The 25,943-nt window shown below is 36.9% G+C and overlaps 2 protein-coding genes across 2 annotated transcripts in view; both read left to right on the top strand.

Annotated features, from left to right (window-relative positions):
• Nucleotides 1–25,943, top strand: part of DTX2 (deltex E3 ubiquitin ligase 2) — a 66,754-nt gene that overhangs the window by 33,503 nt on the left and 7,308 nt on the right. The gene's annotated exons all lie outside the window — the stretch shown is intronic.
• Nucleotides 7,917–24,690, top strand: LOC128473701 (uncharacterized). The gene is made up of 10 exons (XM_053455954.1): nt 7,917–8,045; nt 10,050–10,193; nt 11,017–11,221; nt 13,054–13,130; nt 14,009–14,138; nt 19,529–19,662; nt 22,124–22,352; nt 23,190–23,269; nt 23,519–23,648; nt 24,448–24,690. Exons 1-10 carry the CDS (start codon nt 7,985–7,987, stop codon nt 24,494–24,496), a joined length of 1,239 nt encoding a protein of 412 aa, XP_053311929.1. The 5' UTR covers nt 7,917–7,984; the 3' UTR covers nt 24,497–24,690.

Below are 25,943 nucleotides of genomic sequence, written 5' to 3'. Positions count from 1 at the left end.
AAACTGTTAATTATGCATTTTGGCATCCTGGCAAACTGTCCTTATGGAAATACATAGTTGATTCTTCATAATGCATAATTAATGCTGCTAGATTACCAGAGACATTTAAATGTGCCCTATGTTGGACAAGTTCAGCCCATATTGAAGAGGAAGTGTATGGTTAGATTTTTATAGTGCAAAGCCAGTAATATAAAAGGTTTCATATGACTTCAACTCAACGGCAGTTCATTGATTATTTAAACCCCAGAGTAATTCATTGCTGATCTGCTAAATTGTTTTAACTTTATTTATCCAATGAAGACTGTCAGGAATAAATAATCAAACAAGTACTTTTGCAATTAAAAATCACCATTTCAGTTGTCTTATTTTGTTTTCTTTGTGCCATATGTTAACTAAAATGTAAACATGCTGATATGCCAGTACAAAACGAAAGCACATAAAATGTAAGGTTCGGTGAATAAACGGAAACAAATATTTAAAGTATATTTGATCATCTTGCCTCACCGGCTTCGATATGTTCACTTCTTCAAGAAGGGTAAAGTCAACCCTGTAAATTCAGTTAATATAGTGAGATGACATCCAAAAAAATCTTACTATTCATTAGGCAGGGCTATCTTGGCCCCTCTTGCTGAAGAAGCCACCCTTCGCCCCTCGTGGGAAGTTGGCACCTGTCTCAGGAACACCCTGCCAAGTTGCTTTCGTTTATTTTAAACTGTGGTTCAAATGTGAAAAGGGGGAGGGAACACACTGCAAAAACAAGTTTAGTTTTAATGGAGATTTATTAAAAATGAGAAATTGTATTGCATGCAATTATCACAAAAAAAGAATATTAAAACTTAATATATGGTATTTTACTTGTGGCATAGACCTTTTTTGTTTTCTGAACATAACTATGCAAGATAAAGGCCAACTATGACTATTTGTGTTGAGTAGTGCGAATGAGGTGATAAGTTGTTTGTTTTTGTTTTTTTGGGCAGGGGGGGTTGTTTTTTAATAGAGGCCATGGATGATGTCAAGGTTTTTTACTTTTAATTATGGCCTTGGTAAATTCTTGAACTGCTAGGATCCTGTATTAAATGGCAAAATGTGTGTGTGGGGGGATATATATTTAGTATAATATAATCCTAAGTAGATTTCCTCTGCTCAGGGTCTCACATCATAACAGAATTTTCTATAGCTTTGACCTATATATGTGACTTACTCTATTTTAAAACAACAAACAGCCACTGGCATACTCAAGCCAATAAATATAATGTATAAGCTATGATGTATTGGCTTTTATACGAGCAATGACAACATTGAGAGTACTCTTACCTTACAGGTTAGAGCTCACCATTACAATGAATAACAAAGTCACCACTTACACAGTTTAATAGACTAAATGCTTTATACACCTTATCTATATGGGGCTTTTGGTTAACTTTCACAAACCCACCTTAAGCAGTTTCTGCAGAAATTGCCCAATTTTTTTCTAGATGTAATGGCATTAGATTCGGTTTTCTACCTTACCATCTCCGAGCAAACCAAGTACATTATTTCATGGGCTGCTAAAATACTGGGACTTTTTTTTACCCCGGAATAAGCAGTTGAGTTCATATTCTACTTCACTGTTAGATTTATTCTCTAAAGTAGATGTTTGCAGGAGATTTGTGCTTTCATTTCCTTGACCTCGTTATACAGCAAGAAGGTCCTGCCCCCAATAATCTTCTGTTACATAAAAAGCTTGTTGGCCCTATGTGAAAAAAACTTGCCGGTGTTATTCCCAGTGTCAGCCTTTTATAGTGAATAGTAAAGTGAGAGAGTTGATGCCAAAACTTCCCTGCTAAGTCATGTGTCAATGATCCCTTTAGTGAATAAACCCTCATGAAATTATATATTGTTTGCCTGTTCAGCACATTTTGCAAGCGAAGGTTATTGGGTTGGTCCTTTGCAACACAGTGATGTATAAAATTGTTCATGTTCAAACTACCCGTGCATCTTCTTCACCAATTTCATGTTCAAGGTTCATGTGCTTTGATCCTGAATGGCAATACTGACTTTTTAAATTTCAATACACTAATAGCTAGGATACACTAACTAGTTGTTTTTGGGTGTTTTATTTGTAAAACATGATTAGAGTCCAAGATTATGTAAATCATTTCTGAATATGAAAAGGCAAGTGGAAGACAAAGCATAAAACAATACATGTTGTGGCCTTCATCAAAACGTGTTAAGTGCTGATACAATGAAGTTGTAAAACAGCAGTGTCTTTTATTAAAATAAGGATCTCATTTAGCATGCATACAATATAATAACTAAGTAGTAACGTTGAGAAAAAAACCCGTCGCAACAGCACCTTCAGTAACATGTTTTTTTTTTCATTACATTAATCTTTTTTGTGGTAATCTTGATTTTAAAAAAAGATATATATTAGGTTGGCAATTGGGTGAGATAAGTGGGTTAGTGTATATATATATATTTGCGTAAGTGCTCAATTACCAATGTGAAATGCTGCTGTAGCAAAATCATATGAGACAAACTCCAGAATTATCTCATAAATAGAATCCAAGTCCCAAAAGAGACTGTGCACACAATAGTCTGTATAAAAGTGTTTTTTAAATAAAAAGTCTTCCATGATACAGCTTGAGTGGGAGTGCTTTTAAAACACGTATATGAAAGGAACAAACAGTATAGTCTAGTGAGTGGAATATAATGGATGGTGAATCAAAATGTAGGAGACACTCTTACAATATAAAGTGTATACACTGCTCAGTAGAAATTATGTGTAGTACCCCCTCAATAATGGTCAGGAGCGTCGTCTTTTACTTCAAGCATAAATGATCCCCAAGGCGTACAGAGTCTTCCCAAAAAGTAACCGGAAAGGACAGAGATAGGAAGTTAAAAACATAAATACCTTTTAAATAACAAAGCCAAATAACACATAGAACCCAATCACAGTCAGAGTTGAATAACTTACAGTCAGGTTTGCGGCAGCACTACCATGGTATCCTTGTGTGCCGTTTTCCTAGTAAATGTTTGACTCCTCACGATGGGGGTGGACAATGTCTTTGAAAGAAGAAATACAAAAAAAATACTACAACAAACTGACAAATGTTAATAGAATAAGTGCTTGATATATATGATTTGATGGGGATCATCTTCAATGATGTCCCAAATAACCTATGGGTGCAGCATGGCCATATGTCAAAATTCCAAGTAGAAAACCTGAAATGCTCGATCCAAACGTGGCCATTTACCCCCAAGCAACCCAACAAACTTATGCATGGGTATCACATTACTCAAGCAATGTTGGTGAATAAAAATTGGGATAATTTCTTGCAGCATCACACAGCAGACTGACAAACCTAATCGGAAAACAGCGAACTTAGTTTTCTGTCCATTAAGTACGTATGTTTAATATTGAAATGCAGTTATGCTGTATATATGTATGTGGTATCCAAAGAAAGCTCATCTTGTATTTCATCAGATTTATTTTAGCAAACCAGTTTTCATAGCACAAGTCAATAAATCCAGTGTATATTTGCATGATGGTATCATAAAAATGTTTGCCATTTGAAATGCTGAGTCACATCTGTAAACATCTGTCTTGTTTCAGGGATAGAAGTAAGATTTTTATGATATAAAATAAACTTTATTATTAAATCTCTGTATGTTAATTTTACATGTATGCATAAGGTGTCAATCCAAAAAGAAACTCTAACTTAACAATAGACATAGATGTGCAGACAGTATGGAAACATGCAAAAGACAGAAATATAAATATCTGGTACAGTTGACCTATGCAGGATCAACAAACAAAGCAATACATGAATCCAAGCCTCTTGTGATCTTAACATTGTTATAGAAGACAATAGCACCCTAACTGCATGGCAGACCAAGTTTGACTTACATTATATTGTAATGAATAAGAGTGAAAGACGGGGCGAAGGAAAGAGGATGTAATAAATTTGCTGTATCCTGTAGGAGGCGGCGATAAGAATCCTAAAATTAAGAATGGTGCCTAACTACTATCTTAAGGCAAACTGAGTTGCCGTGGGCATTGTATACCATCTCACCCATACTACTGATGAATTCTACTCTATTAATCACAGGGGACTGCTTGTATTTTCAATGTAAATGAATGAGAGTTGAGAGTACAAAAAGCAAGACTTTTTTTTATAATTCGATATTGGCATCAATGTAAGGTGGAGAAGAGCAGCTTTTGGAGTAGATTGGAAATTGGTGATATAGGTCTCCTGCATTACCTCCGTTACAGCAGTCAAAATTGGACCACCATACATGTATGTAATCACCCTAGCCTCCTGGCACTTCAAGCACAAATCCAGCTGGGAAGGAAAGAGCAGCAGTGCACACTCCATACCACCACATTAGAATCTAGAGTATAAATATAAGATAGAAGGAGTCAGATAGAGAAGGAAGTCACTGATCCATCTCTGGTCAGGGGTCTCCCTGTGATTGGAAATAAAGGCTTTAGTTTCTGAATCACCTGTGGCCAAGTGTAACCTGTATAGAGAAGAGGGAATCAGGGAAAATGGGTGTGTCAGGGTTTAGGTCTCCCCCAGTTGACCACTCTACAAGTCTAGTGAGGAAGGTGACATAATACATTTCCAGAACTGAATGAGCTAAACCCCTCTATCCCTCAGCATGGTAAAGTACTAAAATCTCAATCAAGATTTCTTTGCAGAGGTAGAGGGATATATTTAATACTATATAAAGCTTTGATATCTGCTGTCAAGTCAATGACCAAGTATTTCAGGGAGGGTTTGCACTAGGAAAAAAATCACAAGGTCAAAAAAAATAAAATTAAAATTTCTTTTCAGCGCAGAGGTGGGTGGCGTAAAAAAAAAAGTGTTCAGCAACCGCACTGTGCCCCTCTCCTCTGCTCCCTGCCACCTGGGTACCTTGCACCCTATGCACCCTCCTCGGCGCAGCCCTCTCCTGGATTAAATACAATGAGCAAATTAAAACATACATGCGATATGCATAACATTATCCATAACCTAAAACATCCAATAGTAATAAAAATGAAGACACAGGAATTATGGGCATTCACTTATATAAAAATTAAGAAAGCCCACTGTGACAGAATGACCTGTCATACTTCAGTAACATTTTTAGCAATTGCTCATTGGTCTGTGGACAGGCCTGGACAGGCCATCGGGCACACCGGCCGTTTGCCCGGTGGGCCGGGCGGCGGCAGGGCCGGATTGACGTAGGGGCTGATGGAGCTGCAGCTCCAGGCCCCTACCTTAAAATAGGCCCAGTCAGGCCTATATGTAAATGAGTATCTGAATGAGGGAATTAATGAGTATCAATGTATGAATGAATATCTGTAAATTACTGAATAAATATATGTGAATGAGTGAATGAATATGTGTGTGTGCAGGGCCGGCCGAAGACTTAACGCCGCCTGGGGCGAAGTTTAAAATGTCACCCCCGCCGACGCGGGGGGGGGCAGCATTTCAAACTTCGCCGACGCCATAATCTACCCCCCCCGGTACTTACCTTTAAACAGTCCTGTGGCGAGTCTCCCTGCTCTGCCACGGTGCCGGCTTGTAATGCTGAGCGCCGGAAATTGACGTCACTTCCGGCGCTCTGCATTACAAGCCGGCACCGAGACCGAACAGGGGACACTCGCCGCAGAGGAGAGAGAGAGAGGGGCGCCGAGCGGGTAAGCGAAAACCACTCGGTGCCCCTCTCTCTCTCCTCCGCTTCAAAAAAAAAAAAAAAGCGCTTGGGGCCCTGTGTGTGTGATAGCATGGATGTGTAAGGGGGGGCAAAGATGCCACAGGCAGACTGTTTTGGTGGCCAAGATGCCACAGGCAGGCTGTTTTGGTGGCAAAGATGCTACAGGCAGGCTGTTTTGTGTGCAAAGATGCCACAGACAGGCTTTTTTGGGGGCAGCGACCATCACATAAATCAATACCAAAGTGAAACTGTCCGTGGAAACCCTCCGGATGCGGTTGTCAGTGTGGCAGAACCTGTCCTGGTGTTTGTGATTGGGTGTCAGTGTGGCAGAGCCTGTCCTGGTGTTTGTGTTTGGGTGTCAGTGTGGCAGACCCTGTCCTGTTGTGTGTGTGTTTGGGTATCGGTGTGGCAGGGCCTGTAACCTAAGGATTGGAAACTGATTGAAGTGCTGGGATTTTTTTCTGTGTTTGTATACTTCAAGAGGGTTTATGCTGTCCCTTTTTCCCTGCTAGCACCCAGCTTCCTGGGAGTTGAGTGCTGAACCATTTTTTCTTTTTTAACTGTCCTGGTGTGTGTGTCTGGTGTTGGTGTGGCAGAGCCTGTCCTGGTGTGTGCTTGGGTGTCGGTGTGGCAGAGCCTGTCCTGGGGTGTGTGTTTGGGTGTCGGTGTGGAAAAGCCTGTCCTGGTGTGTGTGTTTGGTTATCTGTTTCCTTAATTTACAGTAGGAACTATTTCATTTTTACTTATCCAGAGATAAAACGCGCTCTTGAATTTGTAGTGACTTCAGGGGACAAAACATTCAAGGTCCTGAAATCATTTAGTGGAAAGGATAAGGTATTGTGTTATTTACTGTATAATATTTATTTCAAGGATTAGTCACACTAAATTGTGGCTTCAGGCTTCCCATGTTGAATGACCAAGTATTATGTATGTGTATGTACATATATGTTTTTTCATAAAAATGGGCTGCTCAGTCTGAAATGCCCGGGCCTATTTTTTGTCCCAGTCCAGGCCTGTCTATGGAATTGTGAGAGAACAACTATATATGAATTTAAGTTGTTATTTATGTTAGATGATTTACTACACCTTCATAGTAAACCAGACATAAAGAAAAATGGGCACTAGAGGGCAGCAAATTCTAGCTATATGTACTAAGAAACATTTTTAGAATTTTTTTGTTAATTTCCAGACCAGTTCTAAGTAGGCAAATAGAGTGGCTGCTTTGTCTTGTGTTTTATGATTTATCTTTTATATAAATTTAAAGGGGCAGTTTAGCCCTGTGGGCACTTTAATATGCATTCTTTTGAAATAAAAATTAAATAAGCAATTTACCTGAGCTTTCGTGCCACTAAATGGCTGCTTGAAACCGCACGTAGGCATGGGGTCCAGTCTGTAGCATTTGCTGAGTCAGCGTTGAAGCTGTAAAGCAGTAAGTATATTGTATTGGCAGGAAATGTGTTTGAATTTCTATGGTTATGCATATCAGGACATAATAACAATTATCTGTTCCTTACCAGGTCTAAAAAATAGGTAAATACAACCTCAGATGAAAAACAACACATGGCACTGCGTCACGATTTATTTTACAAAAATAAAGCCAAAATGGAGAAGCCATGTGTGAAAACCTAAGTACACCCTTACCGATTCCATTGGAATTACGATACTAAGTACCAGACAGGTGCTGCTAATCAAATGCCCTTGATTAATTGATGATCAACAAGTGTGACAGCCTATCTAAAGCTTTAGCAGTTTGCTGGTCTGGAGTATTCAGGTGTGTGTTAACACAATGCCAAGGAGGGAAGACATCAGTAATGATCTTAGAGAGGCAATTGTTGCTGCTCATCAATCAGGGAAGGGTTATAAGGCCATAATTCTACAGAAAGATTATTCAAAAGTGGAAACATTTTTTTTTTTGCGGAAACATGAGGATTTTCCTTCTTGCTTATTATTTGTCTTGTTTTGGGGTTTTTCCATATTACATTATTTGACTGTACTTTTACCATGATGGCAACCAATCTTAAGGGTTAGCAACATTTCATAGCGCTTGTTTGGTAACTTTACATTGGTACGCCTCAAGAAATTAACACAATTGACTTTTTTAAACATTTCTCCAGAGTACTGGTGAACATGTTAATTCAGTAAGCTCTTGAAAATGTAAAAAATGTGGGCTTTCCTGGCTACATATTCTGGGTGGAAACTACTGACATCAAAGAAGCATTGTTGTCTGTTGGTTGAGCTTCTCATATGAAATATACATTATATCTACTGAGTGAAAACCCCCCAGGACATTACTGCAATGATGGGTCAGAATTTCAGACTATGGCTGTTTGCTGCAACATTTTCAACTTCTTTTGCAGGTAACTTTTTCTAATAAAACCATAATATGAGGTTACTTTCAAATGTTATTGTAATTTCAGCATTTATCAATTTTCTCCACTAACCAGACCTCTGTCTGTTTAAAACAGACATCTGGGCAGCTACCTTCCATGGGTGCTGTTGTGAGACCCCATAATTTGATTATAGTTGAAAATTACATGTATTACAGGAGTGCATACACAAGTCCAATTATTTTTTAAGTACAAGGGCATTTTCCATATCCCAAAGACAGATTATAATATACATTTGTCTCAATTTATGGTTTACATCAGTTTCGAATTCTGCTAATTCTGTTTAGAAACCGTTGCTTAATTTACTGTTTTTTTAGTTAAAGGCATAATTGACAAAGACAGAGATGATATCTGCTATCCTTAGGGATATATTAAGGTAAAACAGAAGTCCAGGTAGTTGCAGGTTTGACTCCTGTTTCACCATGCATTATGAATGAATAATAACAGTTAAGTTCTACTGCATAATGTGATTGATTGAAACTATAACTCTCCTGCAAATTACTTCTTTAAGAAACAACCCCTAAAGCTTTAGGTAATGCCAACTGAACAGGTATTTCTCTAGTATTAATTCGATTGTTTCATGATCGTCCATCTGAAGCTTATGTAACACAGAATAAACAACCTTTATTGGAAAGAAAATGCATCGAGCAATTGATACTATATACATTTCTTTAATGTTTCTTTAACAGATAAGATAGATTACAGTATGTAGGTGATATCAGTAATCATAGAAATATTTTTGATCACTATTTTACGATGGAGTACAAATGCTATAAAGACATTCATGCACTGAAAATATTAACAGTACACATACATTTATAGTATTTTCAAACATTTGAATGTGCAGAACCGCCTCAAAGAGACAGGGAAGGACTTAAATGAGGCAAAAGTATTATTTTCAAAATCAAATGACTAAACAGTTTGCATGTAGTAAATTAAGCATCCTGAGAGCAACTGCACGGTCAACAAACTCACAATGTGGTTAAGTATAAAAAACAAAGGTGAAATAATAAAAGGTGAAATGGATTAGTGAAAAGCATATTTTTCAAGGGTGGGGTAAGGTATACATGTAATCTCTAAGGCAGGGCTACACAAGAGACTTTTTGTTTGCAAAACGTGTTATATCAAGCAAAACTAGTCAAAGGGCATCTCAGATTTGAATGGTCTGGTTGAAAGGGACACTTTTACAGAATTTGTAAAAAAAAACAAAAAAAAAACTATTTATGTAACTGGGTAAGACATTGAAAAGAAAAAAAATTTAATTTGTTAAAACAATTTTATTCGTAAATCCATTTCGTGAAGACGTTGTAGAACACTCACACCCAGAAAAAAATCTGAGCTTTTAGAAAAGAGGGACATCAGGGAAGTAAAAATGATGGAGTGATTTGAGTCCAAAACAGGGATTCCAGGGATATCTGGAAAGTATAGCTTTCCCATCGTAATACCTCTTTCCGTAATACCAACTTCTGTTTTTCCACCCAGTGGAAGCAGGAACAAAGCAGAGTCACGTGTCATAATATGACCCTGCTGCATTTTTCTTCCCCTGGGTGGTACAAGAGAGGTAGCTAACACAGTGTGCAAGCAATGCAGAGGTAAGCTGTCAACCAATATGGAAGTGATGGCAGGGGTTGCCTGGGCCACCTAGAGTGGAATCGTGGTTTATGAGGACTCAAAGGGCAACTGCAATGGTCCCCCAGGAATGACAAGGCCTGGAGCAGCTGTCCCTTTTGCCCACATTTAAGACAGCCCTAGTGTCCCAAAGTCTGTGTTTCTGGAAAAAGAATTGCTCCATCTGGCCTCCTAGAACAACAAATTATTTATTCAATTCAAACAAATACCCAAATTACACTGCAGCAAGTTGGAGCCCCTTGCCACCAGGGGCCCCTTGGACAAATGTCCCATTGTTAATCTGCCCCTTTCTACTATACATATTCTTAAGATCTATTAAGTATCCTTATTTCTCTTGTTTCACAGATATCACTTCCTATGTTCCACAAGTCACAGGTCATTCTGTTCGAGGAAATATTACAGCCACTACGTTTGTTTTAGATTTGCCTCAATGTATCTTCAATGGCTATAATGCCAGTGATGTTTGGTTGGTTATAGCAGAAAACTCTGGTAAGGTATTTTGCGATCTATTTGGTATGGTTAATGGGTGATTTGGCCTGCTCAGACACCACCCTGAAGTGATTCTTTTTGGCAATGCTAATAAAGTCTGATAATTCATAGCCCTTCATTAGTCTGGCTGAATGACTAAGACTGAGCCATTTTATTGTTTATGATAAGACATCACAGTGTTTTTCTAGTAGAGTGGGCTATAATAGCTAAAACACATGCAAATGGCTACTAAAAAATATTTTATGCAAAAATAAGAAGGAAAACCACGCTACTTTTGAAAACTTTTTTTAACCTGATAACAAACAATACGAAAGTTCCCCTTTCCGTATATAAAATGTTTGAATACATTTTCATTCTTTCCGTCAACATCAGTTTTGCTTCTTTTTACGGTTAAGTGAATACTGCCATTTCCATGAGTTTTTTTTTATTTTTTGAGTTAAAAGGATGTTTTAAATGGGCCACTTTTTAAGGTACACAGTCACAAAATGGTACATGGTTTTACAAGGAAAATAAACCAGGAAATACAGTACATCAAAATCTTAATATGCTTAATTATGCTAAACCAGAACATTCTAGCGGTATGTAGTGCTCTAGGTAAACAACATTGTCGTCATCTTCTGCATCACCAGGTGTTTAAATTGCTTGCTCTTCTGTCTAGCTGAACATGGAGATGAACAAGTCAGGTGCTAGCGTGTGTGAGATGAGCAAGGGACAAACCAGACCCCTTTGCATTTTAAACTGTGGACTGGCTAAGATAGACTTGGACACAACATAAAGAATAGAAACAATAACAAAACATTAACCTTTTCCGATTTCCTTACAGTTGCAGGAGCGTTAACCGATGAACAATTGTCTATTCCAGTCCAATATTCTTCATCTAAAGCTCAGGGGTACTATCATTTTCAGCCTCTTTCTGCAAGCAACTACCCGTGTTCTGATTCTTTCAGTTTTACCCGGGTTGGTGATGATGCAAGATGTACTAATTCAGATTACTGCAATGGTCCTTTAAATACATCTTTATCATACAGGTGAGCAAAATATTGATATACCACCAACAGGTGACAATGTGTACTTTGTAATGTATATGAATGTGGTACAGATCTTAAATCATCAAACTTTATTCAAATAAATGCTGCAGGGTTTATTTTTTGCAGAAATAATAAAAGAGAGAAATGTAATGTTTGGATTTTTTTGTTTCCTGTGTGCATCCTCATGCTGTGAGGATATAAAAACATTATTACCCATAGTTTGGTGGTGGCTGGCCTTAAAGTGCAAAGATGCTTCCTTACCCCAGTCTGGCCCTGTCGCTCGCTGATGTTTTATGAGCACTGATGGATGTTTAAAGCCAATGACACTTTTAACTGTCACCAACTGTCAGCTTATAGTAACATTAGCTAGCTAATCAGGGCTTACTTTAATTCTAATGGATGTATCTTCATATCTCTGTTGTTGGCGCACATATATATAGATAGTATAGACTTTGGACAACACAAATATCTTGTTTTGCCAGCACATTCTGAGTAGATTATAGACACTTTTTAACTTAACAAAAATGTCATCTTACAGAGCTTTTATATATAATAAGGATGCCCCCACCTCACTGTAATCACTAATATTCACAGAAAAAGTGGCCACTAGATAACAACTCCATTGCATTTAGTGGTAGTTTAGTTATTTACACTTTCTACAGTTGCTGTCATCTTCCCAAATAAGGTGGACAGTATCACTATTACTGATATACACTCAAAAATATATCTTGAACATTATGTATTTTATGTATAGCGTTTTTCACAGGGCAATCCCTGTGTAGCTGCCCTACTGTTACATGGGCTGGCTGGGGAAATGCTGTGATCTCCCCTGACCAGCTCAATGGAGTTACAGAACAGATCTCCATTGCAGATCCCATATGGTCATCTCATGGTGCTCTGCAGCTGAGCGATGCAACGTGGCTGTTCTGTTAAGGTGGGCAGTTGGTCCGGCCGGCCGTCCCTCCCACTCCCAGCTCTGGCCATGAGCACCTTCAGCCCCCTTCTCCGTCAATAGCCACACCCTCAATGCAGGTGTCCCAATATGGACACCTGAAATGTTGGAAGGTATGCAGTACTGTATTCAGGGTGCACAGAAATGGTTGTTAACAATACAACTGACTGCTTCCAGCAGTGTTGACATGACACCTGAAATGACCAGGGAATTTTTGATGACTCTATCAATAAACATACATGCAGAGTCTCACATTCCAAAGATATTCCTGCATTAGCTTCCCTCTCTCCCTCACCTGCTGTTCTATACACAGAGGGGTATTTCAGAAGGAGCAGATAACATACAGAGGGGTTTGTCCAAGATCTGTCTTTATTTATGAAAATAGAGAGGATCTTTGACCCCTGTGTAATGTTTGCTTGAGTTAAACTAACCATTAGAGTCTTCTATTTGTAAACTGTTTCTTGGATTACCCACTTCAGGAAAGCTGTCTACCTTCAATCACAGTAGATAAAAACAGTAAAGTCACTGTAAATTATTACCGGCCAAATCACTTGACTATTAGAGTTGGGGCTTAGAATCTATTCTTTCCACTATGAACTAGTTTATTTTGCCTTTTATTTGGAAAATCTTTGGAAGGCAAATGTGAAGCCGGAGCAAAATTGGAGCTGTCCTAGGATAACAGGTAAGTAGTGAAGAGAATCAAGCAAGATTAATATGCTTTGTGCTGCATAATAAATAATAGCATGGACCACATGGAATGCAAATGTTGCCCTTTAAATTACTTATGTCAAATAACCCAATAAAGATACAAAACTACAAAAATCTATATAGTTTTTAATTGTATTCTGTAGCTCATCAATAAACTATTGTATCATTCCAGTGTAAAATTTGTTGCATGGAAAGCTGATACTGCGGTTGTAGGAACAAAGTGGTCTCCAAAGATTAAACTGATGGCAGGTAATCAAGTTTATTAAAACTTTTTTTTAAACCTGTTTATGTTATTTAAAGATACAGTGGTCAGTAAAATTCAATAACAGATTTGCCTAAGGCTGCATGCAGCAACACTTGAAAGGCAACTGTGACCTTTGTACGTGTACGTGTTTGGTGAGGGTGTGTGAGATGAACGAAACCTTTCATATCCTCAACTGAAGCACACAAAACAAAGACATTACCCCCGGCAGCATTTTTGAAATATCAAGTAAAACAATATATTAATAAAATGAAAAAGGGGTCCACAGGACCCCATATTAACTAAGGTATTCAACGGTTATCTTTCCCTCTTCCAGCAGCCTGTGTGTGATGGAGGGGAATGTAATAAAATCAACCTTGGGAGGAGGTTAAGGTTTACTAGTATAGATTATCAATGTCCATTCCCCCAACCCTAACTAACTAACTAACTATCCCTAACTAACAAACTAAAACTGGTAAATCTACTGTAAGGGGGCATAAACCAAGCAAAGAAAATATAAAGACCTCTTTATTAAGCCAAAAGCATGGTAACAACATTGTGATCCAAAAGACGTAATCCAAAAAAGAAGTTGGAGTCGGTAACAAAACAATCAGACAACCGGGGGTCAGGAGTACAGAGATCAATGCAGTCAGGGTACCGATGTCAGGGAACAAGAGCCAATAGGGAAGTCAGACGAAGCCTGGTACACACAGGAACACAGGATGCTAAGGAACGCCCTTGGTAGCCGGAACAAAACACAAGGGCAAAGAGGAAATGAGCCTTAGCTGTTAAATAGCGTGAACTGGGCGGGCTGGAATCCTAGATGGTCAAGCAGAAATTCTAATTAAACATATTCAATAAATAATGAATTTCTTGTCCATATTAGGGAAGGATCCATCTACGATTGACACCTGGCCTGGTAGGCGGAGTGGAGGCATGATCGTCATTACCTCCATACTCTCTATACTTTTGGCAGCATTCCTTGCTTGCCTTATTGCCTCTGTCATTATCAGAAGGTAAGCAAACAATTACACAGCTTTCCAGTCACTCATTGATACAGATTTATAACCATGTGTCACCTAGTTCTCAATCAAAGTAGATTGAAGATTGGCCTATAATGCCTAAAAAACAGAATGTTGCAGAATCTTGTAATACCTTTTTTATTGGACTAACAGTATTTAAAATAATAGACGAGCTTTCGGGAGTCCTCCCTTTGTCAAGTCAAAAGCATTTCTGACCAAGCAAGTGAAAAACACAGTTTAAAACAGTTTAAAACTGACCAGTACATGTTCTGATACAGGGTTAAAACAGGGGTTAAAATAACAAGATAGAGAATTTGCAGACAAAAAACTAAGAGGGTCGTAAATAGTAAATAGTGGCATATACTATAATGCCTATTATTCATAAAATATTTATGCATCCCTATAAGAAAAGACTGTTAATTTGAAAGACAATCAATAAAACCAGGAGCTCATGAGGTGACTGCCAAGTAAATATTGTAACAGTAGTTGACTACAAATGTAGCTGGTCAAGTAATGTCCAATCTGTAAGCTGTATATAGACTTTAATTACAACAGTATCCAATATAAAAATCACAGCTAGTCAATGAACTGCCTGGTAAAATGGCTCCAGCTGTGGGATAACGTTAAAACAAGACGGAGAGAAACTTTACTGTTCGCCCACTGTTGCCATAACCTATTACTATTCTATCCTAAGTAACTGAATAAAAAAGATGCAGGCTTCAAGGAGGAATCTGTACGTGTAAGAGAAAACTATAATCCATACAAATAAAACACAATAATGGCATTAATGACTCAATCCTGGTGATATTTATTTATTATGCAATTATCACCATCATTGTCAATTGGTGTGTAGCTTGGTGTTTTTTCCAATTGTAGAGATTTAAGGTTCTGACAGACAAAAGACTAGTCATTTATGTGAATTTATGTTAATGCTGAATGCATATTTATAACTACATTATTTATGTATTTGGTACTTTATTATATAGATTGTGAGCTAGTTGTTATTTCAGTTTAATTGTATTCATTTTACAATATACCGTACTATATAATTTATCATACAATTCCACAACTTGCATGCTTAATTTTAATTAGTATATAATATTTGTTTAAATAATACTAATGCTCTAGAATTTTTATGTATGATTTTCAAGTAAATGATATTTTTATATATTTTTTTATCAGCAAGGGCATTTCCTGGCATAAGAAAGCTGAAAGAACTCAACCAGTGCCAAAGGGGATTGATATGAAGAATTACAAAACACATTATGCACCCAACCAAGCATATGAACGCTACACTGTTCCTAATACTGCATAGATTAGCAATAGACAACTAATTCACTTCAAAAAGCTATGGATTAGACCACCAGGGGTGGGCTGGCTGGGGAGCAAGGATCAATTGCCATGAAAGCTGGTCCAGAATTCTTAAAATGTTTAATTCTTCAGCATAGCCCTGCTGTAATTGCGCTGTGTTTGTGCAGCTGCTTGCACAGTGTGAGGTGTGTGGTGTAATGGAGTGAGGTGTGAGAGAGTCAGGTGTCATAGGGTGATATGTGATTGAGTGTGGTATATTTCAGTGTAAGTGTGTAAATGTGTGTGTGTTACACTGAGTATGTATAGTAGTGCGTGTGTTAAAGCATATGTTATCTCCTGGTGGGAGCAAGGGAACTCGGCTTTTATGTGTTTTATGTGTTAAATAATGTGCTGGGATGCATCATTTTTTTCTTAAACTAAGTAAGCTAACAATAAATAGCTTCATTTGTCCTGTAAAAGTATAATTCTCCATGGGGAGAAAACTGGAGAACAGTAACCTGTCTAATCATCCTATAGTGTTCCCACAAGGCATGGCCTTTACCTTAACGCTGTTCAACCCATGACCACAATATTTTAAGAAAACCTTGTGTATTTCACCAATCTGCTCTATATTTGTATCCTCTCAATAATAAACATTCTCTTTTTAATGTACATCAAATGATTTTGATACATCTCTTTGGCGCATTCTATTTCAAACATTAAACACTACAGGGAACTGGAGATGAAGATGTGTGAAATAGCTGGGTTGGGGAAAGGGGCAAATGCATATGGGGATTCTTCATCATGAAAACATGAAAATCTGTGTCCATCTTTATTTATTTATATGTCGTGTAGAGCCAGAGTAGCTGATCATATTGGCCCAAATATAAATGACTCCCTTGTGTTTCAATAAATCAGCAGACTCAGAGATAAATAAAAAAAAAATTAGATTCCTTGAATTTTCTGAATCAATTTACAATCATAGTTTGTGTTATATGATATATTCTTTCTTTTTATGTCAATTGAAGTATCATGGAAGAATTTTTGAAAATCCCCTTGATTCAGGACATCTACAAGTATCTACATCATTTTGGTGCTGGTGTCAGTTTAATTTGTTTTAGCTCACCCTATATTGGTTATTTATTTTTATTCGTTTTGGGTGATCTCTGTTTTAGGGTTATTTAGAGCACCTTTATTATACAGCAATTTTCTTCTTTCTTTTTTGGTTTACTACAGGTCTACATATGAATTATATTTTTATTCCGTTGCCCATATTTTGGGATAATATGGAGGACATAACTGCTTGAGCAGTTATATAAAATGAACAATAATGTAAAAAAATGAATATAATTTTATTGGATATAGTGTAAACATTTGCTTAAAATATCCCATATTTGTATGCCAGGATAAACCTGAACACTATAGAATGAACTACATACTCTTCTCTGTATTTTCGCTGCCCTACACCAAGAAGAAATTCTCTCCTCAATCCCACCAGTGAAGTGCACCACTCTGAAGCACCCTAGGAGTAGTATACCACAACACCTACCCCAGCATTTTAATTTCCTCACAGTCTAGCAGATATGGGTGATCCATGAAGAGCTGAGTTGAGAAAATCCAGTACTGCTACTGTATAGAGCTAAGGGAAAATAAAAATAACCAGCATTACAAATCCCCTTCAAATACAAGTGTAGTAAATATGGTAATGTTACCGATCTTTTAGCATGTAAGACACATCTTTATCACCTCTCAAATTTAAATATTCTGTGTTTCACAATTCATTAGAATACCACTGCTTTAAGTTTTAATGTAGAGCATTCAACTTGAAAGTGATTGCATGTGTCTGTAAAGAGGAACATGGGGACCCAAGGGAAGAAGAGAAGGATGACCCTAATGAGCCAGATTAAGCCAAGTGTTCGGTTCAGCACTACCTAAAGGATTTGTTGATGTTGTTTTTGTATGCTAATGCTTATCCCAGCACTATGTAGCAATTATTAAGAGTTATTTAAGCAATTTGCAGCAATAAAAATTCACAGGACCCAATTATAATTTATTAGGTATGGCAATAAGGATAGCATTTTGATTGTACCTAGATGTGTCATCTTCCACAGAAAGTATGCTTAGCCTCAGCTTAATTTGGTAACAAAAAACACGTGCTGAAAAGATCAAAAAGCCACTTTTCACCAGATCTAGGATTCAGAAATTGCAATAATATAAAAGGAGCGATGTGCGCTGAGAAGAAATAAGTTTACAATGCAGAAAATTCAGGAACCTAGACTAAACTCATCCTCTTCAAAATGATTGGACATGGTAGTTATTAAACCTGATCAAGAATGTTGCGTTTTTTCGTTTGTCAAACCAAATAACAAACAAATGAAAATGTCAGCGGATAGACGTACACGAAGATGCACAACATGAATAATCTTCATTTCTTTGTGTTAATAAATATACTAGGCTAGCCTGTTAGTTAAGACAAAATCCCCCTGCCCACAACCAATGGAGTCATTCTTATGGACCTTTCTGGCGTCAAAGCCGGGTTTTCCACTTAGTGACTCCCTGCTCTGATGAACCCGAGGTGCATCTCGGTGAAACAAGCGCAGGTGAAGGTTTTAGGGATTATTTTTTTGGGTTAGATTGCTAGGGATCTAACAAGTAGTTACCAGCACTCAGGTCTTCTTTTTAAGACACAATGGACACACAATGAAAGTCCTGATGAAAGTCATTAAAGACTGAAACGTTGACCCTAATGGAGCATCATTGCATCATTTAAAAAGAAGACATGAGTGCTGGTATAAATATAATATAAAGAAGGATGTATTATCACTGGGTTTCTCCCTCACACAAAATGTTGCCAGCCATCCTTCTTTGCAAAAGGTACATCTGGTAGAAAACATACTCCACATACATCATCAATTTTGTCCAAATCACATTAACAGAAATAAAGTAAATAGAAAATCTATAAAACCTATAGGGAAAGTATTCAATCATCATTGAACAGGCTAGACACCCTGGTGGTTAAGTGTAGAATTGCTATAATTTCATATGCTAGTGCATTTAACTGTTAGTGAAGGATTTGGAGAACTGGCAGACACTTAAATGCCTCCTAAGTAGCAAAGTGAGTGAAACGAGAATACTGCGTGATATAGCATTTTTACAGCCCTGCTATAAAGTTCGCAACATATCACTAATATAAAAGGGAGCAGCATAAGAACAACTGCTGCCTAAAGGGAAAATCACACTCGAAGAACATTGGGAGAATGTTTTAATGATTACAACTTCAGTGATGCACTTGGAAATTCTGCAAGTATAATTTATTGGATTTGTCATAGGTAGCAATCAATAATACCTTGTAAATATTTGGGAGTGCAAATTGCTGTCTCATAAAAATGAAATAATAGTGTTTAACAATAATTATTGTAACTATATTTATATTTTATTATCCTGAAAGAATCTGCAGCCATTCATTAAACAGTAGGAGGAGTAGGAATGAAAGAAATAAGCCTTCTGTAATAAATGAACTTGAATATACTGGGAATACATTAAAGGGTGTTCTGGGGTTATGTATAAAGGTGGTTCTGATGCAAAGCTTGAAAAGTGACCAGAGCAGGCAATTGAAGGGTCCGTTCAGGAATATTGTGACAAAAAATATCATTTCTTATACACAACCAGTAAATCACTCTTTAAATTTACTTCATATATCATTCTAGGCAAGAATTTAGTATGTGGGGGTTTTTTTTATTTACATTTGCACTTACATCAAAGAAATAAGATACGGTAATAACCAAAAACTGTCACTGTTAACATTGGGCCGCAAGCAAAAAATTCACATTTTATTCAATACCTGCATTGGTGGAAGTGGTGATAAACGTGATATATTCATGTGTTTACATGCTGTAGCTGAGTTGCAAACAGTTCATCTAAGTGTAAAGTTGATTATTCCAATAATCCTGTATATAGTATCACATCTTTATGGAAAGAATAAAAACCTGCCCAAACTTGTTTGCCATCTACACCTATGTCATTGTAATTGCAATAAAAATCTTGGAATGCATGACCTGATTACTGAGATTTTTTTTTTACCGTGTTTATATAAGCGGAAATCTGTCAACAAAATTCATAGTTGAGTCTGGTAACAGATCTTGTGGTGGCACACCAACTGAAGAGATGCTATCACCACTGCCATGCCTATTGGCCACTGTGTTCCTTGTCGGCCATGCTTCTGCTCAAGGTAAATATCAATATAATAGCTCTCATTCTATTTTGAAGGTAGTAGGGAAGGTATTTTGGTCTGCTGTATCTTCAATGGTTAACTGAAAGAAAAAATAGAGGTTCAAATATTATTATTATTATTTTAGTAGGAAAGAACAATTAAAAATGTGAATTTTCCTGTAATAGCAAATCTGTGGTTGCCTAAAAAATCAGGAATTCAAGCTAGCTCAATTTGCAGAAACAAACCAACATATGCAGGCTCAGTCTTTAGATCAAAATTATTTACCTCCACTGGTCAAGCCAAACTGAGACAACATCTCACGTCACATCTTTGGAAACGAAATGAACAATGAGGACCATCACACCTAAATGAAGAGCAAAATTCCACAAATGGTAACAATGTAATAAAAGCTGTTCTTTAATGTAATCCACAAATGTGAAAACAACGAGATCATTATTATAGCAAAAGATAATTCAGTGCAGAGCAATGACAACAAAAGATTGAAGTGTTTTGCACCACTGTGCTTATTCCAATACCTCTTCTGAATAAGCACAGTAGTGCGAAACGCGTTTGCTTTCATTGCTGTGCATTTCATTTTTTTTTTGTCTCCTAAAGAATTACATTGTTGTTTTTACATTTGTAGATTACAATAAAGAACAGCTTTTATTACATTGTTCCCATTCATGGACTTCTGCTCTTCATTTCCGTGTGATCACCTTCAACGTTCATAATATGATCTTTTTATATATTTTTTTCATTTTAAAAAAATAATCACTGATGATCTACACAAGTTGAGTAATTAATCATTGCATTTAACCCCTGGATTTTTCTTTTTTCATGATGTAATATTTCTGTCATGTTCAAAATGCTTAAATGAGCCTTTATACACCCTCCTCGACTCTCGTTTTCATGCATGTCGTCACAATCTATGCCCTCTGTGTATAGTCATCTGTAGGCCTGAAATTGTTCCTGAGAGCATGTTGGGAAGAATCACTGGCACCACTGTTTCACTGGAAGTGCCCTGCTGTCTAATCCAAAATCCTCTTGTTCCACCTAATGGCTTATTGTGGACTGTCGTAGCAGCAAGCAATGGTTTGTAAGACACATATATATTTAGATATGAGTGAAAACATCTATTCTTTATATGTAGGTACATATGTCGATATATGTTTGGTATAATTATTGGACTGTCCCAAAACTGTAACCAAAAAATCTACAAAAAGTTAGCCTGCATAGTGAAAGGAAAAGGGAATATCACAAATTACCTTTATATAAGATGATACACATGCAGAGTGTTTTTATGAACCTCCTGCTAACAAGAGAAGGACTATGCAAGACAAACATAACAACATCACATAAAAGTATAAAGGAATTATATCTGAAAAGTAATTGTGGTGCAAAGTTTCAAAAGAAACCAATGTAATTGACAAGTCAGCTTTGCACCAGGATGTCTCTTTATAAATAATTTCATATTGGCGTGTATCTGCTGTATATTCCATTAAGTTTTAGGAAACTTTATTTGGATATTTTTGTTTAATCTGTAGACAAGTAATTTTAACATTATTACGACCAACATTTAAACTTTGAGTATGTGTTTTCAACAAAACGATGTCCCAATTTTATTGCATTGATGTAGAACAATTTTAAAAAAAATCTTTTAAGGACAAAGAATCTTTTAAGGAGATTTTAAAAATCTTTTAAAGATTAAAAGAAATCTTTTCATGTTACATTTTAATCAGTATAGTCATAATAGAAACTTTGAAATTACTATTTAAGGACCCCTCAAGGCCTTTTCTTGTCAAAAAGCATTCTAGTTTCTTAGTGTATGTGACCATCACCAAAATTGTCTCTCTCCTCTTTCTATTCCTTTTTCTTTCTCCTCTCTGTTCTCTTTTGTTCTCCATCTGTTTTTCCTCTTCCTTGTTTGACTGTCTTTTATCTCTCTCTTCCCACTTCCTCTTTTCCATCTCTCTTTTTTATCTTGTAACTCTTCTCTATCTTCCTCCTTTCACTCCCTCTTTCTTCTCCTCTTATCTTTTTCTTTTTTCTTCTCTCTCTCCATCCATTTATTCTATTTCTTCTCTTTCTTCATCCCAACCCCTTTCTCTTTTCACTCCTTGTTTTACATAAAAAAGACACCGTATAATAACATGAAAACATCATCCCAACTGTGAAGTACAATAGAGGGAGCATCATAATTTGTGGCTGCTTTGCTGCTCTGGGGCCCTGACAGTATGCCATCATTGAGTAGACAATGAATTCCCAAGTTTATCAAGTCATCATACAGGATAATGAACCTTTGTTAAACCTGTGCTAAGCAATTAATTTCCATAAATATTTGTGTATAAGATGAAACACCTCAGGGCCCAAACCAAATATTAGGAACATTTCATAAAAATACCACGTTGTTTTTTTGTAGTTTTTTTTTAATTTGTATTTTCTTTTAATAACACTTGTTGTTTCTCTTTTTCTGTTTCAGCTATTGCTAATTTTAATCCTAGTGCTATCACTGCAGGAAATATACCATCTTTTTTCAACTTCAGCAGTAATTTATTTTACCTAACTCTTGGAACACCTGTTAATACACTGATATGTGTTACTCCTACATCGGGGATAAATCTCCTGCGTATTGGAAATGACATTAACTGTATTTTCAATTTGGGCATACTAGACTGCAATGGTCCACTTAATCCTGAATTTGCATACAGGTGGGTGTAAAATATCTATCCATATCTACTTCATCTATCTATCTATCTATCTATCTATCTATCTATCTATCTATCTATCTATCTATCTATCTATCTATCTATCTATCACTATCCCAGATTTGAAGCTGTCTTATTACCATTGCAACCAACCAAGTTACATATTGAATGTTCACTATACTGGTTGGTAGGTGAGACCATGTTGCACCAGAATCAATAGACATTACCCCTAGTGGAATAGCACTCCCTAATCAACCTGGCTAGGCAGGTTGTCAAATAGAAAAGACTAGGGTATCATCCTTATCAATTCACACAAGTTGCCACCCAGTGACAACAATAAATTAAAAAGTACTTCCCAACTCAATCCAGCAGCAGTCCAAGGAAAGACACTCTCCAAATGTCCAACTTGATATAGATCCACCAAGGGGTGCTTGCACAATTTAACCCCTTAATGACAAAGCCCGCACATGTACGGGCTCAAAATGCATTGTTTTCAATGGGTTCTGGGACTGCCCATTGTCCTTAAGGGGTTAAAAAAAAAATAAAAGGTACAAGAGTGTAGACTGCATGTGTAGCACAAAAATATAAATCTATGTAATATATGCACGCACAAGAGGATAAATGAAATCAGGCTCTTCTGATAATCTCATAATCTGTAAAACACTTGCACTTTAAATATAATGCCCTATAAAGTAGAAGTATAACAAAAAAATAAGTTAAATAATAAAACAAAAATATTGAAGATGGCATATCATCTACAGTAAATTTTCCTGCAGAATTTTAAGTTACTGTTTCTTACCATTGCATCTTTACTCACCGTTTTTATTTTTATTTTTTAAGATTCAAATTTGTAGTGACTAATGAAAATGGAACTATTGTTGCTCAAAGTGAATGGTCAGCTGAGATTTTTCTTAATAGAGGTGAGTTAACGATAATAATATAGTAAGTACCACTAAGAAATTGTAGTGCCTAGTATAGACTCTCTCTCTTACATATCTATCTATCTATCTATCTATCTATCTATCTATCTATCTATCTATCTATCTATCTATCTATCTATATTTATATATATACATAGTATAGTTCTTGGCCCCATCTTGTAGTTTTCTCCACTGATGTTTGCTGAATTCATCTTTCTGTCTCTCTGATATTTTTTTATTTTTTTGCAGCAAGACCATTTTCTTCCATAGATACCCAAGTTAAACACGGTGCTGGGATGATCGTTATCACCAGTATTCTGCCAGTTTTCCTTGCCTTTATATTTGCCTTTTTGTCTGCCATTTTGATCAGCAACTGCTGGTAAGTTGATGATAAGTTAAAGCAAGTATACGCTCTATGCACTGAAATTGTTAAATTTGCTCCTGTGCTTTTCCCTTATAACATTTTACATTTGTAGTTAGTCCTACCTTTTTTCAGAGACATAACCTAGATATTAGACTGGGCTCTCATCACTACTCTCTTGTCTACCTATATGCACATGGAGATGATAGTGTCCAAGGAGCCAAAGGCAAGTATGAAGAACCAATGCAGACAGAGGCCTGTAACTATCTTTTTCTTGCCCTCTGCCAGTCTGCATATGATGTCATAACCCAGGACTCTGAGATCCTAAAAGCATGCACATTAGCATGGAAAAATAAAAAGAGAGATCTTTGCCAACCGAAATCATGTTATTTCCCAACTAGACCACCAACACATAGTTTAGAGGGGTGCAGAGTGGCTGGGTTCCCCACACACCTGCATCACTTGCAACCCCTATTGTATTAATTTCCACAAGACCCTCTACTGTATTACTTACCTCTACTTCTTTTTTAGTATCAAAGCAATGTCAAATGCATGTTGTCATTCTGGAGAATTAGATCATCGTGCTCATACTTACAAGAACAAAATTAATAGTTATTTTTGTTTAAAAGGGATAGGTGAGGGAAAATATTTATTGACAAACAACTTGGAACAAATCAAATGGTTAATTAACTTAAATGCTTAGCCACACCAAAACAGTTTGTATCAAATAAAGCTATTATTTTTGCAACTAACAAGATGATAACATAACTATAATTGATGTTGTGTCATTTTCTTTGTGTCTCTTTTTTATTTACAGCTGTATCAAAGTTTCATCGACACAGGTTGATGTATCTCAACATACATAAAACCACCAACAATTAAATCAATCTGGAATCTTACAGCAATTGTGTCCCCTTTTTCTGTATTATTTGGATTATATTTCAACAAATATGTACAGTGACAATCATAGCTCACAATTTAGATAATAAAGTAGAAACCCAATGTACATTTGCCAAATTGTTATTGAATAAAACATTTATACATCATGTATGTTGAGTCATTAGAGCATCAGCTACATACACTTAGTTTTTGTATACAGAGCAATTTCCGTGGAAAATGGAATAAGCTGACATATCGCAAGGAGCATTCCATTGGTTGCTATAGTGATTGCTCAACAATTAACACTCCCGGTCTAAGGTTTTGTCTTAATTTCTGAACCTAAAGGCAGTCATCAAGGAAACCAAAGAAAAGGCATGAGTGAAAACGGCAAAATAAATGAAAGCGTAACTGCTTTAAATACGGTACAATTATTTATTTTTTTAACAAGCCATAGATATTTATGACACAGTGCACCTCTTTACCGATACGTAGTAAATTGGAATTGAACACAATTCACGTGCCATGTTTCCCAAAGTAGAAGAGACTCTAAAGACTGTGGAGCTTGGAAACAGATTTGGGGCTCCTGTATTTTGGGAGGGGGTTTATGTGTAGTGTTACTCTCCATCGGGTCAGGACTTACAGGACAGAGAGCTCCATGGCCAGTAGTCACACCAGGATCTGATATCCAGCAGGTTTCACCCAGAAGTCAGGGAAACAACCGTGTTTCCCATCCTCCCCACAGACTACAATAGCGATTCCCTACTGGACTGAGGTGGACTGAGTGCAAGTACTGAGCCGTGTGCAAAGGAGGACCTGATGGAGAACTGTGTGTGGCTTGTTGTGTCTATTGTATGTAAATTACCCCCTTTTACTGTTTAAATACCCCTGTTTTCCAAATAAACCTGTCCTGAAAAAAGTCCTGTTTTCACCTCAAGATAAGTGCTGTCTGATGCTTGGGGTGGGCTGCTATGATCCTTTATTGACCTTTTCAGGACAATAGACACGCTGTGTAGCTCAGCTTCAGCTAGCCACAGTGCCAGCACAGCTCTGGTGCAGTGGTGCCCCCCCTTCCCTCTACAACACTGGTTCTGTCTGGCGCTGAAGGGGTTAATCGCTGGTGTCCCGGCAGAAAGGAAGCAACGTTTGGTGGGAGTACCCAGTCAGGGTACAGGGCGTCCCTTCACATTGTCTATCAGTGTGCCATCAGTAGTGACCAATGATGGTAGAGAATATTTTATATATATGGGAAAACATATAATGCAATGTTGGATAACAGCTTCCAACAGTAAGGGAAACTAAAATGCTTAGATTAAATGCTTTATAAGTAGGGGAAATGTTAATGTCACCTTAAATTTTATGGCCATAACAACCAAAGCCACAACAATGATTGTAAGTTTCTGTTTTGTTGTTGCTGGTTTTATTATTTATTTTATC

This window comes from Spea bombifrons, chromosome 2, assembly GCF_027358695.1.
Source record: "Spea bombifrons isolate aSpeBom1 chromosome 2, aSpeBom1.2.pri, whole genome shotgun sequence".
Taxonomy (NCBI): Eukaryota; Metazoa; Chordata; class Amphibia; order Anura; family Pelobatidae; genus Spea; species Spea bombifrons.
The sequence above is the reverse complement of the archived record's forward strand: the minus strand, read 5'-3'. Positions and strand labels throughout refer to the sequence as shown.